Source organism: Chlorocebus sabaeus, chromosome 24 (assembly GCF_047675955.1).
Source record: "Chlorocebus sabaeus isolate Y175 chromosome 24, mChlSab1.0.hap1, whole genome shotgun sequence".
In the NCBI taxonomy this organism is placed as follows: domain Eukaryota; kingdom Metazoa; phylum Chordata; class Mammalia; order Primates; family Cercopithecidae; genus Chlorocebus; species Chlorocebus sabaeus.
This window is the reverse complement of record NC_132927.1, coordinates 79,858,605-79,878,053: the sequence shown is the minus strand read 5'-3', so window position 1 is coordinate 79,878,053 and position 19,449 is coordinate 79,858,605. Positions and strand designations below refer to the sequence as shown.

Genomic DNA, 19,449 nt, shown 5'->3' with positions numbered 1-19,449 from the left:
GAATATAGTTTCAAGTTTTATTTTGTGACAGTAACTGTATTTTCTAAGATGATCTAAGGTTGCTATTCACCTAAAAAAATGTAAAACAGTAAAATCCTCTAAGATGTTTCCCACTTATATCTAATGTTTGCCTTATGCAATGAATTCAATATTGAAATTTCACTTAATACCCCAAACTTTCTACTTAAAAAATAGTGTTTAGAGTTGTCCTTTGGAAACACCTTAAGGTGGTGGTACTGTATAGATTCAAACTAATTAGATGCACAAATAACAAGCAGAATCAACCAGTTCATCTTGCACATCTGAGTGAATTACATCCTCTTTTTGTAGGAGAGATGCCATCACCTTTTGGAAGAGAAAAGTATCGATTTTATGGGCTACTTCTTTTGAAGTGTTATCTTAGATCTTTTTAAAAGTGCTCATAATCTTCTAGATAAACAGGAGTTTGAGGAGACAGGGGAAGGTGTAGCAGCAGAGGAATCATGCAAGTGACAGGGAGGAAGTCGGTGGAGGTCACTAGTCATTCCTGCCACTGCAGGAGGAGTGTGTCCAGGGATATGTGCCTAGGGACATGTGGATGACAGACTGATGTCCTGCAGTAAACCATACAGAGACTCCAACAGCAGCACAGGAGATTCAGAGTGCAAAGAATTTTGGAAGTGAACATGATAATTAGTGTATGCCTCAGATATGATAATCCAGTGGTGATCTTAAAGGACAGCATCAAATGCTCGTTTTTTTCTTTTTTTTCTTTTTTGAGACCGAGTCTAGCTCTCTCACCCAGGCAGGAGTGCAGTGGCTCGATTGCGGCTCACTGCAACCACTGCCTGCCAGGTTCAAGAGATTCTCCAGCCTCAGCCTCCGGAGTAGGGGAAACTACAGGCACGTGCTGGCTAACTTTTTTTTTGAATTTTTTTTTTTTTTTAATAGAGACGGGGTTTCACAGTGTTAGCCAGGATGGTCTCGATCTCCTGACCTCGTGATCCGCCCACCTTGGCCTCCCAAAGTGCTAGGATTACAGGAGTGAGCCACCGCACCAGCCCTGTTTTTTCTAAGGCAGAAGAGAATTTATATTTTAAATATATTAAAGGTGGGAGGTGCGTGGTAGCTCACGCTTGTAATTCCAACACTTTGGGAGACTGAGGTAGGAGGATAGCTTGAGCTCAAGAGTTTGAGGCTGCATGTGGCTTGGGTGAGAGTGAGAAACTGTCTCAATAAATAAATTTAAAAAACAAACAAAAAAACGGGAGTGGGGAGGAGCTAGTTCTTGGACAAAAATCTAAATAGCAAACCTATCTGGAACTGAATTAAAAGTAAATAAGGGCTTAATTTTATTTATGGGAGAACAACTAAGTTTTTGGTTTATTTATGGGAGAACAACAACTAAGCTTTTGGTTTAGTAATTTTAACATATAAAACAAAAACTTAACCAAGTACAGGGTGATATTAGCCTCAATGCGTATCTTTCTTCCCAATACCATGAGAGGTCTACTGACATTGTGAACTTTCAGGTTACTACTGATTTACTTTCAAACTTTTATTTGTTTTTAGAAAATATAAAACCTTTTAAGATTTGAGATTCTGAAGAGAAACAGACATTGATCTAATCCACTGACCTCGTTCAGATTTCCCCAGTTTCACTTGTACTAATTTGTAAGTCTGTGTATTTCATTCTATACCCTTTCATTACATGTTCAGATTCATGTGGTCCCCACCAGTCAAGATACAGAATATTTCCATCTCAAAGACCCTATCGACTACCCTTTCATAGCCACAGCCACTTCCCTCTTATTTTAACTCCCTTTTGCTAAACCCCTGCAACCACTAACCTGCTCGTCATCTATAGAATTCTGTCATTTCAAGAATGTTACGTGAATGGGCATCCACGGAATGTGACCTTTTGTGTACTTTCACCCAATATAATTCCCTTGAGATCCGAGTTGTGTACATCATAGTTTGTTCCTTTTTTTTTCCCCCCAGACGGAGTCTTGGTCTGTGGCTGTGGAGTGCAGTGGCGCAATCTCGGCTCACTATAACCTCCACCTCCCAGGTTTAAGCGATTCTCTTGCCTCAGCCTCCCGAGTAGCTGGGACTACAGGCGCCCGCCACCACGCCCAGCTAATTTTTTGTATTTTTAGTAGAGACAGGGTTTCACCATGTTGGCCAGGATGGTCTCAATCTCTTGACCTCATGATCCACCTGCCTCAGCCTCTCAAAGTGCTAGGATTACAGGCGTGAGCCACCACACCAGGCCTGTTCCTTTTTATTGTGAGTAGTAGTCCACAGTATGGATGTGTCACACAGAAATTTCTTTTTCCTTTTTTTTTTTTTGAGATGGAGTCTCGCTCTGTTGCCCAGGCTGGAGTGCAGTGGCACGATCTTGGCTCACTACAAGCTCCATCTCCCGGGTTCACGCCATTCTCCTGCCTCAGCCTCCCGAGTAGCTGGGACTACAGGCACCCTCCCCCAAGCCCGGCTAATTTTGTTTTTGTATTTTTAGTAGAGACAGGGTTTCACCACGTTAGTCAGGATGTTCTTGATCTCCTGACCTTGTGATCCACCTACCTCGGCCTCCCAAAGTGCTGGGATTATAGGCGTGAGCCACCGCAACCGGCCAGAAATTTCATTTTTATGTAATCAAATTTGTAAGTCTTTTAATTCATGGGTCTGGTGTTTGGGGTGACAAAAACACCTTCACCAGTCCAAGTTATAAAGCAAACAATCCCATGTTTTCTTTCAATATTTCTAGAGTTTTATTTTTTATATTTGTATCTTAACTCCAATTGGAATTCATCCTTGTATAAGATGTGAGAAACTGATCCAAATTAATTTTTTTTGAGAACTACCAAATTGCCCCAACACCACTCATTGATTGGTAAACAGTGATTTTTTTTTTTTCCATTTTTTAAAAAACAAGCTAAAGAACCCCTTGAAAGTCAGATGAAGATCACCATTCACAGAAAAAGTGTATACACACATATGGGGTGTTCACACGTGGGTCTCAAATTAGGAAGGACAGCTACAAATTACATTGTGGATTTAGAGAAGAAGCAGGCACCCATGCAGAGGTCAACATCCATAGGCAGGGACAAAGGAAGAGAGAGGTGAGATGAGGCAGGATGAGGTGAAAGTTGGCCTGGCTATACAGGCTTGCCTGCCTTCAGAAATTCCAAGAAAGATGAGGATTATGAAAAAGCTACTCCAATGAGGTGTTTCAGTGGAGAAAACCAAAGGGCTGGGACCAGGAGGCTTGAGCTCTGCCCCAGGTGTTTCTCATTTACTATGTAACCTTGGGAGACTTAGTAATCTCTCTTGGTCTATTTCTTTAGAGATAAAACAAGAGGTTTGATGAGTGTACAATACCATGTCTAAAGCTCTTTTTATCTCTAAAATTGAGCTGGGGGAAAAAAAGGCACTAATAACCCGGATAGAATCTATGTGCTTAAGGAAGAACTAACTTACTAACATATTCCTTAGAGAAATGTGAAAATCCTGTTGTCAGGTTTCTTCTAGGATTTCGGGACAATTTAAACCAGATGGTTTCAGGGCATTTAATTGCCCTGTGGTCCATAGGCACTAGAAACCCTCGTTAGTGACTAACATGAACACAAAAAAGGCACACCTAGATCAACACATCACCTACAAACGCTAGGAGCATAAATCCTGATATCAGAATGAGTTCTGAGCTCTCAGTTATACCCTAGAATAGCAGGCACTGTAGATGGTTTACTAGTGATATTAGTACACTGTTGCTTCAGTCTAAACCATGTAGAAAGGCAGGCAACGGAAGGAAGAGAAATGGAAATCAAGCCAAGAGTCATCATTTTTAGTACAAAATCAAAGACTGTCCACACCTACAATGCTCTGTGCAGTCCTAAGTGTCAAATCTCAAGATGAAAGTATTAAGATGGAAAATGTCCAGAGAAGAGAAATAAAATGAGGCCGAGCGCAGTGGCTCATGCCTGTAATTCCAGCACTTTGGGAGGCCAAGGCGGATGGATTACCTAAGTTCAGGAGTTCGGGACCAGCCCGGCCAAAGGTGGAGAAATTCCATCCCTACTAAAAATTAAAAAATTAGCCGGGCATTGTGGTGCAGGCCTGTAGTCCCAGCTGCTCGGGAGGCTGAGGCAGGAGAATTGCTTGAAACCAGGAGAGGCGGAGGTTGCAGTGAGCCCAGGTTGCGCCATTGCACTCCAGCCTGGGCGACAGGAGTGAAACTCCGTCTTAAAAAAAAAGAAATAGATTTGGTTCCTGCATCCTGGAATAGTAGAATTAAAGGAAATATCTGCAATGTTAACATTTATAGTTACGGGCGAGTAAACACACATGCTGGCCTCAGGACACTGACACACAGGCTGCCTTGAAGGCAGAGCAACCGTAGAGCCTGGTAAGCCTATCCTTTGGGGGTCTTATGTCTCATAAAGGACTGGCTTCTAGGTGAAGTTTAAAAGGGAGGGTGGCTTAACCACACTAACAGCAAGAGTATGGATGAGAATGACACAGTAAAACATTTAAACCAATTAAGGCAAAACTGAGGTTCCATATATTCTCCAGGGCTGCCCTGTCCATTATGATAGTTACTGGCCACAACTGGCTATATATATATATATACACACTACATTTAAGTAAAAAAAAAATTATTATCATTATTATTATTTTTTTTGAGATGGAGTCTCACTCTGTCACCAGGCTGGATGGAGTGCAGTGGCACGATCTTGGCTCATTGCAACTTCCGCCTCCCGGGTTCAAGCGATTCTCCCACTTCAGCCTCCGGAGTAGCTGGGATTACAGGCACATGCCACTATGCCCAGCTAATTTTTTTATTTTTAGTAGAGATGGGGTTTCACCATGTCGGTCAGGCTGGTCTTCAACTCCTGACCTCATGATCCATACGCCTCGGCCTCCCAAGGTGCTGGAATTACAGGCGTGAGCCACCGCGTCCGGCCAGTAAAATTTTAAAAGGGTAAAAATCGGCCAGCCAGGCCAATTACAGGCTCAAACCTGTAATCCCAGCACTTTGGGAGGCCAAGGTGGGTGGATCATCTGAGGTCAGGAGTTCTAGACCAGCCTGGCCAACATGGTGAAATCCCGTCTCTATTAAAAATACAAAAATTGGCCAGGTGTGGTGGTGTGTGCCTGTAATCCCAGCACTTTGGGAGGCCAAGGTGAGCGGACTGCTTGAGCTCACAAGTTCAAGACCAGCCTGGCCAATATGGTGAAACCCTGTCTCTATTAAAAAATACAAAAATTAGCCAGGCATGGTTGTGCACACCTGTAATCCCAGCTACTCAGGAGGCTGAGCAGGAGAATCGCTGGAACCTGGGAGATGGAGGTTGCAGTGAGCCAAGATCACGCCACTGCACTCCAGCCTGGGCGACAGAGCCAGATTCCATCTCAAAAATAAATAAATAAATAAAAATTTAAAAAAATAAAAATAAAAAGGGTAAAAATAATTCCCTCAGTTCAAGTACTTGATAGCCACAAGTGTCCAGTAGCTACTGAACTGGACAGCACAGATAAACGAAACTGTAATGATCACAGAAAGTTCTACTGGACAGTGCTACTCTACAAAGTAAATCCAATGCAGAGGTGAAGAGAGTAAATAGAACTATAGAGTAAGCGCTGGGCATGGTGGCTCATGCCTGTAATCCTAGCACTTTAGGAGGCTGAGGTGAGAGAATCACTTGAACTTGGGAGTGTGAGACCAGTTTGGGCAACACAGTGAGACCCCCATCTCCATTAAAAAAAAAAAAAAAAGAAAGAAAGAAAGAAAAAAGAAAAACTACAGATTAAAGCAGAGGTTCTAGAATGGCAAGTGGAAAGGTTTCCACTCAACTAAGCTTTATCCAGCAAAAATCTACTGAATGTACAAAGAAGAACAGAGCCTTGAAGTAATATGTAATCACGGAAGCACCTGCAGGAACACTAAGAAAAAATGCTGGCCAGGCATGGTGGCTCATGCCTGTAATCCCAGCACTTTGGGAGGCCGAGGCGGGCCTCCTTGAGGCCAGGAGCTGAAGACCAGCTTGGCCAAATGCGGTGAAACCCCGTCTCTACTAAAAATACGAAACTTAGCCAGGCATGGTGGTACATGCCTGTAGTCCCAGCTACTCGGGAGGCTGAGGCAGGAGAATTGCTTGAACTTGGGAGGTGGAGGCTGCAGTGAGCCAAAATTGTGCCACTGCACTCCAGCCTGGGCAACAGAGCGAGACTCTGTCTCAAAGAAAAAAAAAAAAAAAGAAATAAAAGAAAAAAGAAAAGAAAAAAGGGAGGGAAGGAAGGAAGGAAGGAAATAAATAAATAAATAAATAAATAAATAAATAAATGCCAAGAAAAGACATCAAAGCCAAGCTCTGAGCAAGAGAATGCTTCCCAGTGCTAGGAGACCTCTTGCCTGGACTCTAAGAGAAGGCACTGGGATACTCCAAAACTTACCATGGTCACTGTAGCGTCTTTGCTTCTGGCTTGAAGAAACACTTCTCTGCACTTTGTGGTGAGGAGATTGGCCAGTACTGTTGTTGAGATCACTGCTTGGCCTAACCTTAGCAAGTGAAAGATTGCTGCTAGAACTGGAATCACTAGCATCCAGCTAAGAGAAAATGAGAAAAACAGAGCAAACCACAACACGAACCCAAATGGTTTATTAGGAAGTTAAACTTTTCATTAACACAGACGTCTCATAAACCGTTCATTCAGAGAGAGGAGGAATCACAACGTACAAAAATGACAACCCTAAACTCAAGTAAAAGTAGTTTTCTGACTGCTGGAAAGACATTAAAGGTAATGTATGTGTGATTTTCTTCCCAGGCTTTCTCAAATTTAACTTTAAATGCTCTATTTACTTCATCTGATGCTTTACGTCATTTCTAAGCTATTAATGACTATAGGTTAATTTATGAAAGACCAGGTTTATGATAATATCCACCTTTTCTTTTTTTTTTTGAGACATAGTCTCACTCTTGGTCACCCAGGCTGTAGTGCAGTGGTGTGATCTTGGCTCACCGCAACCTCTGCCTCTCAGGGTCAAGTGGTTCTCTTGCCCCAGCCTCCCAAGTAGCTGGGATTACAGGTACGCGCCAACACGCCCGGCTAATTTTCTGCTTGTTTGTTTGTTTGTTTTAGCAGAGACAGAGTTTCCCTATGTTGGCCAGTCTGGTCTCAAACTCCTGGTCTCAAGTGATCTGTCCACCTTGGTCTCCCAAAGTGCTGGGATTACAGGTGTGAGCCACCACACCTGGTCAATATTCACCATTAAGGGTTAAATTAAAATAGCTTATAATAGTCATAGGATTTAGATTTGCTATTTGCAGGTAAATCTAAAAAATGATGTATCAAATGTTACAAATATTCAAAAGATAAAAACTAAGAAAACAGTTTATATAAACTAATAATTACATAAAGGGTATTTCAGCTCTTTCTCTGATTACTCTTACCTCTGAAGATTTTCTCCCCAGTAACAAATATGTAGCTGTGATTTCATCATATTTCATTTTACTAAGAGATTCTTGAATTTCTTCTTGTGAATATCCCATTCCCACCATAATATCTAAAAGAAAGGCATAATACAGTTTATGTGTTTTGTTTGGGTAAGAAATCATCCTTTTTTTTTTTTTTTTTGAGACAGAGTTTTGCTCTTGTTGCCCAGGATGGAGTGCAATGGCGTGATCTCGGCTCACAGCAACCTCCACCTCCCAGATTCAAGCAATTCTCCTGCCTCAGCCTCCCAAGTAGCTGGGATTACAGGCATGCGCCACCACACTTGGCTAATATTGTATTTTTAGTAGAGACAGGGTTTCTGCATGTTGGTCAGGCTAGTCTCGACCTCCTGACCTCAGGTGATCTGCCCACATCGGCCTCCCAAAGTGCTGGGATTACAGGCATGAGCCACTGTGCCCAGCCAGAAATCATTCTTTTATAGGGTAAAGTAATTTTCATTTGACCTAAAAGATGACATATTACATACATTTTCTAACATAAATGGGCACTTGTTTCAGAGTTACTGGAAACTACAGGTAGTTACGTTCCTAAATATGACAGAACAGATAAACTGTTCATATAACTTGTGCTTAACTTTCCATTATTCACATTTTAGGCACAGACATGAGTCAAAACAGAAATGTGTTACTTAGACAACTACACATGAACATGCAGGCATGGAGTCATTACCTATTCTTTTTTGGTCTGAGATGTCTAGCTCTGGTTCAACGAATGGTTTCAGTTCATCTTCTTCATGCCCTGCATTGATCCACCTGTCCTTCATGATTTGCTAAAAAAGGTAAACTGTTCATTAGCAGAGTAAAATGAAATATTCTGATAACCATAATATTTACAAAAATTTATTTTCAACATTTCATTGACTATCGTTCAAAACATAAACTCAAAAATATTTTTTTTAATGTTTTAATTCTTCCTTAAGAAGCCGCAGGATGTATCCAGTGGGGCATACAAATCAAGCCAAGACCTAAGGCCACTCTAAAGACTCTCCAAAGTTGTTGCTTGTTTCCACCGACATGATTACCTCTAGAGTGCCGCGTTTAATTGGATTTAGCACCAGGAAACGTTTGAGAAGGTTTTCACAGTCTGTAGACATGTAGAAGGGAATTCTGTATTTCCCTCTTAATACTCTCTCTCTCAGTTCCTTTGGGGAGGTAGAGAGGAAAGAAAACAAGTCAGTCAACCTTTTAGGTTTAGTTAACAAAGCACGACAAAAAACCCCCTGAAACCCCTCCACTGATACAATGTTAAAAACATTAAGCCATACAATATTTGGAAACTTCTTGTAGTTTAGTGAAGTACATGGTGCAGCTTCTTATACCTTTAGGTTTTGCCCATCAAAGGGAAGTGAGCCACTGACTAGTGTGTATAAAATGACCCCCAGACTCCATACATCCACTTCTGGCCCGTCGTATTTCTTGCCCTGGAAGAGCTCAGGTGCTGCGTATGGAGGACTGCCACAAAACGTGTCAAGTTTACTGCCAACGGTAAATTCATTGCTAAAACCGAAATCTGCTATTTTAATGTTCATATCGGCATCTAACAATAGATTTTCAGCCTAGAGGGAAAACATGAAGACAAAAATGAAATTTAACCAAAATAGAATTAGAATTATGACAGGATTAGGCATTTCAGAAAAGTTTTCTGTAATGATATAAAGTTACCTCCTAATTAATGTGAAAACATTCTTTCTACAGACAAAAACAGGAGACAAGTTAGAGCTCCTTATTTTATAACTAACAATAATAAACATGAAGTATAGATTAATTCTAGCACTAATTTAAATATCAATGTCCCAAGATCAAGAAAAATCTTGACAATTTTTTTTCAATTAATAATAATAATAATAATATGGGGGCCGGGCACGGTGGCTCATACCTATAATCCCAGCACTTTGGGAGGCCGAGGTGGCCGAATCATCTGAGGCCAGGAGTTCGAGACCAGCCTAGTCAACATGGTGAAACCCTGTCTTTACTAAAAATACACAAATCAGCTGGGCATGGTGGTACACACCTGTAATCCCAGCTACTCAGGAGGCTGAGGCAGGAGAACTGCTTGAACCTGGGAGGGGGAGGTTGCAGTGAGCTGAGATCGTGCCACTGCACTCCAGCCTGGGCGACAGAGTGATACTCCATCTCAAAAACAAAAAACAAGAATAATATGGGGCAGGGGTAGGGGTAGGGCCAGGTACAGTGGCTCACTTGGGCCCAGGAGTTCGAGACCACCTTGGGCAATATAGTGAGACCCCTTCTCTACAAAAAAAATAAAATAAAATTAGCTGGGTATGGTGGCACACGTCTGTAATCCCAGCTACCTGGAAGGCTTATGTGGGAGGATCTCTTAAGCCTGGGAGTTTGAGGCTGCAATGAGCTATGATTGTGCCACTGCACTCCAGCCTGGGTGACAAAGTAAAACCCTGTCTCAAAAAATACATAACTTTTTAAAAAAAGGGGCATTTCATAAAAGCTGCTAAATAGCTATAAAATGGCTGTTAATGAGGAGGAGGGGAGAATCCCAAACCTCATTCAAGAATCAAATCACGGCTGAGTGCGGTGGCTCACGCCTGTAATCATAGCACTTCTGGAAGCTGAGGCGGGTGGATCACCTGAGGTCAGGAGTTCGAGACCAGTCTGGCCAACATGGTGAAGCCTCATCTCTACCAAAAATACAAAAAATTAGCCAGGTGTGGTGGTGGGCACCTGTAATCCCAGCTACTTGAGAGGTTGAGGCAGGAGAATCACTTGAACGTGGGAGGTGGAGGTTGCAGTGAGCTGAGATTGCACCACTGCACTTCAGCCAGGGCGACAGAGCGAGACTCCGCCTCAAAAAAAAAAAAAAAAAAAAAAAAAAAGAGACAGAGAGACAAATCACAGTCACTTTATTTTTTTTTTTGAGACGGAGTCTCGCTCTGTCGCCCAGGCTGGAATGCAGTGGCACGATCTCGGCTCACTGCAAGCTCGGCTTCCCGGGTTCACGCCATTCTCCTGCCTCAGCCTCCCAAGTAGCTGGGACTACAGGCGCCCGCCACCATGCCCGACTAATTTCTTTTTGTATTTTTAGTAGAGACGGCGTTTCACCGTGTTAGCCAGGATGGTCTCAATCTCCCGACCTCGTGATCCGCCCGCCTCAGCCTCCCAAAGTGCTGGGATTACAGGCTTGAGCCACCACGCCCGGCCTAGTCACTTTATTTTAACAAACATTTCCTATTTTCTATGTGGTTACTCCACAGCAGATGCTATATGAATGTCTGGATGGATAATGATGAACAAGACAGATAAAGCCCTACCCTCAACAGCTCACAGTTTAGAAGAGGCAGAATGATAAGCAGCTGTCCTGAGACACAAATGCCATAACTGAAGAGGCACAGGGAGTTGTGGGTTGGCACTGAAAGGCGTGGACGGCTTCCCAGCCGACGTGAAATCAAAGCACCAGAAGGTGCATGTGATCACAATGGATATGTTGATGAGGGGTATTTCAGGCAGAATAAAGAGTGTGAGAACCCATGTGAGACAGAGCATGTTTCACACAAGAAACTGAAAGACAGTATGTGGCATAGAGATGTGTAGAGGGGGCTGGGGAGATGGTCAGGGCTTGATCACAAAGGACTGTACTTGAGAAGTTTGAGTTTTCATTATAAGAGCAATGGGAAGCCACTGAAGAGTTGTTCAAGCAGAGAAATGACCATCTTATTTGTGTTTCCTTAAAAGACCATTCTGTGTGCAGTGTAGAAAAAATACATGGGAAGAAGAGGCACTAGAAGCAGAGAAGAACAGGTAAGAAAGTAGTGTCGAAATCAACTATGAGATAATGATGGTCTGGCCTTGGATAGTGTAACAGGGGCATAAAAGAGTGAGCTTAAGAGATATTTGGAACACAGCAGCAAAAGCACTTGGTGACTGAGTGGTAGTACAGGAGAGTAAGGCACCTGAGGGACATTAGTCACCTGAATGAGAAGTGAACATTCATGTTTATAGGCTTTGAACCTGCTGCACCCAACGGATGTTTACATGAAGATACGCTTTGCTCAGCTGGGTCCTGGATCCCAGAAGAGTGCTCTGGCCACAGGAATGGATTTGGGACCATCAGCATACAGTTGGCTACTGGAGCTGAGAGAGTGAATGTGAATGCTCTAGGGGTGGGTGCAGAGAACAAGCAAGTCAATGACAATTACGTGAGGGGAGAGCGAAGATGAGTGCCAAGTTAAGACACAGAATCTAGGAAATGTTTAGAGAAATATGGCTATGAAGGGGAAGAGAGAAAAAACGTGCATCTGGAAGGGGAACAGGGATGGCTTTTTAGTTTAAAAAAAGTAGACTTGAGCATGTGTAAAAGCTGCTGGTGAAAGGCAAGTAGAGAGGGAGAGTGAATAAACAAATGGAGAGAAAAGAGGCATCAGACAGAGCACAGCCCCCAGAGGGAATCAGGACCCAGAGCTCAGAGCAGAAGCACCCCACTCTCCTGTAACAGGATGGAAAGAAGTGATGGATGTGGGTAGGTGAAGGTAGGTTTGAGGGCCTGGTAGAAAATGAGAGTTTCTGCCTTGTGTTTTCTATTTTCTCTATGTGATACAAAACCTCATCCTATGCCAGAGTGAGGGCAGAGGCTGAGGACCTTGAAAGACGTCTAAAACGGGCACTGCTGTTAACGGGAGAGAATGCTGATGAAAACAGCAGAAATGAATGCCGCACTGAGGATGCTGTGGGTGCGACCATACATTTCTGGAGGCCCCCATTTGTTTGGTTGTGTGATGACTGTCCTCCAGAGATCAACCACCAGTCACCTTAACTGAAATGTAAAATACTTTCAATAAACTTTATTTTTCTTTATTTTTAATGCTCTTTCCTATAACTTGATTAAGAGGATTCAATTATTGTGGGATTTTAAAAAATGTTAGTAAGTCTAATCTACACCTCATTTGTGTAATGACCACTGAGAGAACTGCACACATACAGACAGAGCATACACTGAGAGTGAGGCACTTCTACTCACCTTGAGGTCTCGATGTACGATCCGTTTCTGATGGCAGTATTGAACTGCAGACACAATCTGAATAGGAGAGACACAGAGTCAGTCATTACTGGTGCCGATTCGTAATTAAGATGAAAATAACTTTGTTAATGTTCACACATATAGAATACTCAGTAGGCACTCGAATGTCCATGTGGATTTCTAAAAACAATTTTCCTATGCCTTGAACTTTCCAGTCTGGAGAAATTCAGGGGTGAGGGCAAAAACAAACAGGTGAGGATGATGTTCTGTTTTCTACTGTTTTAACTGAAGTCTCTTTTTGGACCCTATCCATTGACATTCCATTTACTGTGTAGTGCCAGGACCCAACAAACTGACTGGATTTGGAGGACCCTGGCTGCCCCTAGGACCAGACGGCTCTGGTGCAACCTCTGGTTTTTTTTTTTTTTTTGACAGTCTTGTTCTGTCACCCAGGCTGGAGTGCAATGGCGTGATCTTGGCTCACTGCAACCTCCCTCTCCTGGGTTCAAGCAGTTCTCCTGCCTCAGCCTCCTGAGTAGCTGGGATTACAAGTGTGTACCACCATGCCCGGCTAATTTTGTATTTTCAGTAGAGACGGGGTTTCACCACGTTGGTCAGGCTGGTCTCGAACTCCTGACCTCAGGTGATCTGCCCGCCTCAGCCTCCCAAAGTGCTGGGATTACAGGCGTGAGCCACTGTGCCTGGCCTGGTGCAACCTTTCTATATCCTTAGAGTCAACTTCAAACCAGCCGTTAGAGAGTTGCCCATACCCAGGTGTTAATCCAGGTTAATCCATACCTGGATTAATCCTTTCTCAAATAGATCAAAGGATTACTCTTCTGTAAGTGCCCTTCTCAGCCTGTTTCCTGCAACAGTCTTTCTATTAACTAATGTGGATTATGGAGAGCAAAAGTTAGTTAACTTCTCTGAGGGTCAGTTTCCTCTTCCTTTATTAAAATGGAGGAATGAATGTTGTAACGTATGTGAACTATGAAAACTACTATGTGCACGTGCACTATTAAGGATTCCTCCCACTTTCAGCAAACAGTATGCTTTTATTTAGTCAACTTGCAATCATGCCTATGATTAAACAATTGTTTTACTGAAATTTCACACTTACTGGTCACTTAAAAAAAGTCTTCTAATATTAAAGCTTTATATGCTCATTGTAGAAATTTCAGGAAATACAGAAAAGTCTACAGAAATATATTCCTGCATTACCACTAAGTAGAGGTAACATCTCTCGTTATTTTGTTGCACTTGCATCTAGTCTTTTCTTTGATATTCTGCATGTATATTTAGACACATATGATTACATATACACAAAACTGAGGTTATAATAAAAATACTGTTGGTTCCTCCAAATCATCATCAACACTTAGCTGTAAGCCCCATGGACCCACCCATGGACATAAAATCTCAGAGGGCTGTACAATATTTTGGTTCAGAATAAGCAGCAAGGAAAAGTTAAACTGGGGTTAGGATGAGATGATGACAAAAATCAGCACTTTCATTATTTAAAATTAACATTCAGAATATCAGACCCACTTATAATTAACTAAAGGTACAAAAATTCCAATGCCCAAACACGGGTTTTAAAGCATCTGTTACTTTGTATTTATCACTATTGTTCTATTCTGTCAGCATGAAAACTGGAAAAGTAAAACAGCTTTGTTTCCCCAAAACAAAGTAATAGTTTTGTCACCTAGGATACAGGTAAATTTTATTTAATCTTTTCCCTTTTGTCATTCAGAATTTATATTAGTTTTTCCTCATATTGAGATTTCTCTTATAGTTTATTTTCAAATTCTGCTTTTGAATCAGATTTGATGATTTCCTGCCCTTTCTCAAAGAGATCAAAGGATTTCTCTCTCTCTTTAGCTCCAAAACAGCTCAAAGCTAACCTGATGCCACAATAAGCTGAAAAGACTCAACTTGAACCTACTGCTTTTTTTGCATTCTATCAGCAGCTAGAAATGGTGATTGCTAATAGATGTTATCTAGGTTGAACTATGAATGTTAGCCTAATTCACTTTCAATCATACATAAAAGAGCATCAAAGAATCAGTATCACCAGCCCACCAAGAAAGAGGTAAGTAAAAAAGATGGAGCTGGAAATCTACTTTTTTTCCTCAGAAAAGAACAAGAGCTCAACCAAAAAATTAAAACGTCATAAGCAGTAACTAGGATGGGCTTGGTGAGGAAGCAGGAAGGGGAAAACCCATCTGGTGATGAATATGGAAAAGGGATCACACACAGTGTACTTTGTGTGTGGCATACCTTCCTTTTTGTCATAAATAGAAAAACTTTTTTTTACTTAGTCAAAGTAATGATGACTTATAAACTCCTAGAAAGCACAGAAATTGAGGCTGAGCGCGATGGCTCACGTCTGTAATCCCAGCGTTTTGGGAGGCTGAGGAGGTCAGATACTTGAGATCAGGAGTTCAAGACCAGCCTGGCCAACAGTGGTGAAATCCCGTCTCTACTAAAATTACCAAAAAAAAAATGAGCTGGGCGTGGTGGTGCACACTTGTAATCCCAGCTACTCGGAAGGCTGAGGCAGGAGAATCATTTCAACCTGGGAGGTGGAGGTTGCAGTGAGCTGAGATCACGCCACCGCACTCCAGCCTTAGTGACAGAGGGAGACTCCATCTCAAAAAACAAAAACAAAGAAACCACAGCATTTGAAACAGAAAAGTAGAAACACCAATATCATGCGTATCCTTCCAAGTCTAATGGAGTTGTCTTAGGCAAATACCATGGAAGAAGGGGTCAATTCTAAAGCACTCTAAATCAATTTGCTAACTATAAAAACACATACATACAAAACATCTTTTCTAGTCCAACTAATAGGCTCCACAAATAAAGACTTCAGAATTTCTGCAGGGAATTTACAATAAAAATTGGAGTAACTGCCTCAAGATTTAGGTTAGTAAGCTCTTGCTGGGTGACATCAGTCCCTTCCTCATAGTCAATAAGCGATCTTCACATATATGTTTGCAAGTCAGATTCATCTAAGCACGAAGGAATGTAAGTTGTATGAAGCAAAAACATTTTACCTTTTAGGTGACCAATTTATAAAAATTAAGAGTACAGTTATGGAAAGAGCCAAGCAGACTTTTTTCTAATAAAAATCTGAATTTCCTTTCATAGACCATACAATCAAATGATATTAGAATTGCAAAGAAGTATGGAATTCATCAAGTTTTTTTTTTTTTTTTTTTTTTATAGCTTTAAAAACAGGATCAGAGAAGTTAAATGATAGCCAAAGGTGATTTTTACTTCGGTTTTAGTACATTTGAATTCAAAGTACCATTAGTATTTAAGCAACAGCAAAATATAAGCAACATTTATAAGAAACTTAGTAAGTCCTATCACTTACAAATGTAAACATCAGACTAAGCAAATCAAAGGAGACTTGAACTTTATTTAATAGTCTGTCCATCTTGACAACCTTGTATATGAATAAAACAAAATATAAAGGTTCTGAGAGAAAAGAGGCTATAATTCCATTTCAATGTACACCTTGTGAGAATATAGAGGTAATTTAAAAGCAGTGAAGCACTGCTCCTGTCCTTCATACAAATAAGGGGTTGGCAAATTATGGCCTCTAGTTACATCCGGCCCATCCCTGTTTTTGTAAATAAAGTTTTGTTGGAACACAGTCACGTTCATTCATTTGGTATCGTCTACAGCTGCTACTTTTTTTTTTTTGAGATGGAGTCTCACTCTGTCAGCCAGGCTAAAGTGCAATGGCGTGATCTTGGCTCACTACCACTTCGATCTCCCGGGTTCAAGTGATTCTCCTGCCTCAGCCTCCCCAGTGGCTGGGATTACAGGCTCCTGCCATCATGCCCGGCTAATGTTTGTGTTTTTGTAGAGACAGGGTTTCACTATGTTAACCAGGCTGGTCTTGAAGTCCCAACCTCAAGCGATCCATCCACGTCGGCCTCCCAAAGTACTGGGATTACAGGCACGAGCCGCAGCACCCAGCCTACGACTACTTCTAAGCTACAACAGGAGAGTTAAATAGTTGCGACAGAGACAGTGTGGTCCACAAAGCCTAAAATGTTCACTATCGGGTCCTTTACAGAAGTTTGCTGATTCCCAGTCTAGGTAATAGCACAATATAATGACTGCAAATCTGAGTTTTGGGGTCAGAGGGCATGAGACTCTGAGTCTATGGCAGGTCTCCTACTTGAAAGGCAATTCTGGGACCTGCCTGGGCAATACAGTGAGACCCCGTTCTCCACAATAAGTGGGGGGGGGGGGGGGGGGAAGAAAGGCAATTCTGGGCAAGTCATTTAATCTTCCCACGTCTCAGTTGTCTTATTTTTTTAGCAAAGGGGTATAACACAAGGCGGTTGTAAGATTTACATTAATGTTGGTAAAGTACTTATCTCAGTGTGTGGCATGGTCAATCAGTAACAGTAATTATTATTAATAAAGACAGGAGAGTTAAGTAACCTGTATGCTTAAAACCGGCTTATTAAAACCCATGTCTCTTTAAAAAGCAGAGTAAAAACAAAGCAAGAAGTAAAGTTACCAATTAACAGTTTGAGTTACACTTGGTCTTGGTTTATGTTAGACAAAGCTAATAATGAATTTTGGGGTTCTGACACTCTGCTTGCTAAAAACTCTGAAATGGTTTTAATTAATGTAATCATAGGCATTTTTGAAAGGCTCTAGATTTTTAAGGCTCAATTGGAAAAAGGCAAGGTTAAGTATAAGACTAATGCTCCCACTACAAAGCTAGGAATAGAACCAAGGCTGCCTCCAGCACAGTGCCTCAGGTATGAAAAGCACTTCATAAATTTTTGTTGAATTGAATGGCCAACCCCTGCCATCCAACAGGCTGTATAAGCATTTATGGAGGCAAACGCTTGTTTGCTTCAGGGTTTAAGTGAGACAAATTATCAAATTAACAAAGTAAAGACACATTAATTCATACCTGTCTAAATTTAGCTCTTGCTTCTTTTTCCTTCATCCTGCCATGTGCAACCAAATAGTCAAATACTTCACCTACAGGTGAGAGAAATAAAAGTAAGTAGAAATCCTACTTCTGAGCATTAATTTTCCCATAAATTGATAATGTTTCACTTTTAGCAATGCTCTAATTTTTAAATATAGATATAAAGTTAGCCAGAAATATGTGGAATTTGAACTAAGCTGGCTTTAAGTTTAACTACAGGCATTTAAATTCACCAACAAAATCTTTAAGCTGGAGAAAAGCCTTAAAATTAAATTCCCTATGCTTAAATTATAAAACTCTTATTTTAAAGAGCATTTTCAATAGGTTTTAATAAAAACTAAGCAATGAAAACAGAAAATTAAAATGGATGAAGTTATTTGTGTTAGAAGAGGACATCCTTATTGCGGGATTATGACAAAGTATTTCCTGAATATATTCATTCATTCAACAAATATTTACTGAATGTCTATTAACTGCAAGGCACTGTTCTAGGTAGGCTCCGTGGAAATGCAGCAGTGAACACAAGATCCTTTTCCTCATAGAGTTTACATTCTAGTTGGGGGAGGGGGCAGTAAATGAATAAACATATAGTGTATAAGAGGACAGTAAGTGCTGTGGAGAAAAAGTAGGAGAAAGAGACAGACAAGCAAGCCTGTGCATGCACACACTTGTGTTTTGCTGACTACTTGAGGGTGTGGACAATGTAGTTATCTGGGGTAAGATTCTATAGTAGTAAGAGAAACAGCAAGAAGGGCTGGAGAAATGTGAATGAGGGGAAGAGGGTAGTTCATGAGGCTGGGAAGAGTCCTGTAGGCTGTGGTGAGGACTCTGGCTCTACTATAAGTGAGACGAGAAGCAGAGATGAGATGACTGACCTCTTAAAAGGATCACTGGCTGCTAGCGGGGAAGAGGCTTCCAATGATGGGAAGGGACAGGAAGACTAATCGGGAGATCAGTACAATAATCAAACCAATCATGAAAGTGACGGGGACTCGAGTGGGAAGCACAGTGGTGGTGAGAAGTGGGAGCTCAGGATACAAGGAGGTGAAGCCAACAGAACTAGCTGATGCACACCTAGGTGGCAGTTTACACAATATTAATTCCTTGGGAAAGAAAGGTGACACTTCAAGGAATGTATTATTAGCACTGTCAAGTGCTTATCAAGGTAGAATAAAGAATCACCACCTCTGAAATCAATAGACAAGAATACTAATTTAGAAAATTAGATATAGGCCGGGTGCAGTGGCTCACGCCTGTAATCCCAGCACTTTGGGAGGCCGAGATGGGCGGATCACGAGGTCAGGAGATCGAGACCATCCTGGCTAACACCGTGAAACCCCGTCTCTACTAAAAAAATACAAAAAAATTAGCCGGGCGAGGTGGCAGGCGCCTGTAGTCCCAGCTACTGGGGAGGCTGAGGCAGGAGAATGGCATGAACCTGGGAGGCGAAGCTTGCAGTGAGCCAAAATTGCACCACTGCATTCCAGCCTGGGCAACAGAGCAAGACTTCGTCTCAAAAAAAAAAAAAAAAAAAAAAAATTAGATATAAAGTATTTTTGGGAAAGAAACATCTTTATTTCACACAAAAAAGGAATACATCCACCAGCTTAGTGAAAATATTAAACTAAAATATTTTGATACTTGAAAGTCATTATGAATTACACAATTATCTCTGACTTTGAAACCCTTATTAACCCTAACTCTGAAAGAACAAATTTTACATAATGAATGGGCATAAATATTTTCATGTTATTACTTGATTGCTTAATGATCTTTTTTTTTGAGAGAGAGAAAGAGTTGTGCTGTCACCCAGGCTGGAGTGCAGTGGCCCGATCTTGGCTCACTGCAACCTCTGCCTCCCATGTTCAAGCAATTCTCGTGCCTCAGCCTCCTGAGTAGCTGGGATTACAGGCGTGCATCACCACACCCGGCTAATTTTTGCATTTTTAGTAGAGATGGGGGTTTCACCACGTTGGCCAGGCTGGTCTCGAACT

The 19,449-nt window shown here is 41.5% G+C and overlaps 1 protein-coding gene across 12 annotated transcripts in view; it reads right to left on the bottom strand.

Moving 5' to 3' along the window:
- The window catches only part of MARK3 (microtubule affinity regulating kinase 3), a 114,680-nt gene that overhangs the window by 30,067 nt on the left and 65,164 nt on the right, over positions 1 to 19,449 (bottom strand). For 8 of the 12 annotated variants that reach the window (XM_073011341.1, XM_037984593.2, XM_037984595.2 and 5 more), the window contains 7 exons: positions 17,435 to 17,505; positions 12,484 to 12,540; positions 8,816 to 9,052; positions 8,519 to 8,638; positions 8,167 to 8,266; positions 7,434 to 7,546; positions 6,436 to 6,589 (listed from right to left, as the gene is read on the bottom strand). In XM_073011341.1, the coding sequence (XP_072867442.1) occupies positions 6,436 to 6,589; positions 7,434 to 7,546; positions 8,167 to 8,266; positions 8,519 to 8,638; positions 8,816 to 9,052; positions 12,484 to 12,540; positions 17,435 to 17,505 (852 nt within the window). The remainder of the gene's footprint in view (positions 1 to 6,435; positions 6,590 to 7,433; positions 7,547 to 8,166; positions 8,267 to 8,518; positions 8,639 to 8,815; positions 9,053 to 12,483; positions 12,541 to 17,434; positions 17,506 to 19,449) is intronic. The other 4 variants (XM_037984596.2, XM_037984598.2, XM_037984599.2 and 1 more) reach the window with 2 other exon arrangements.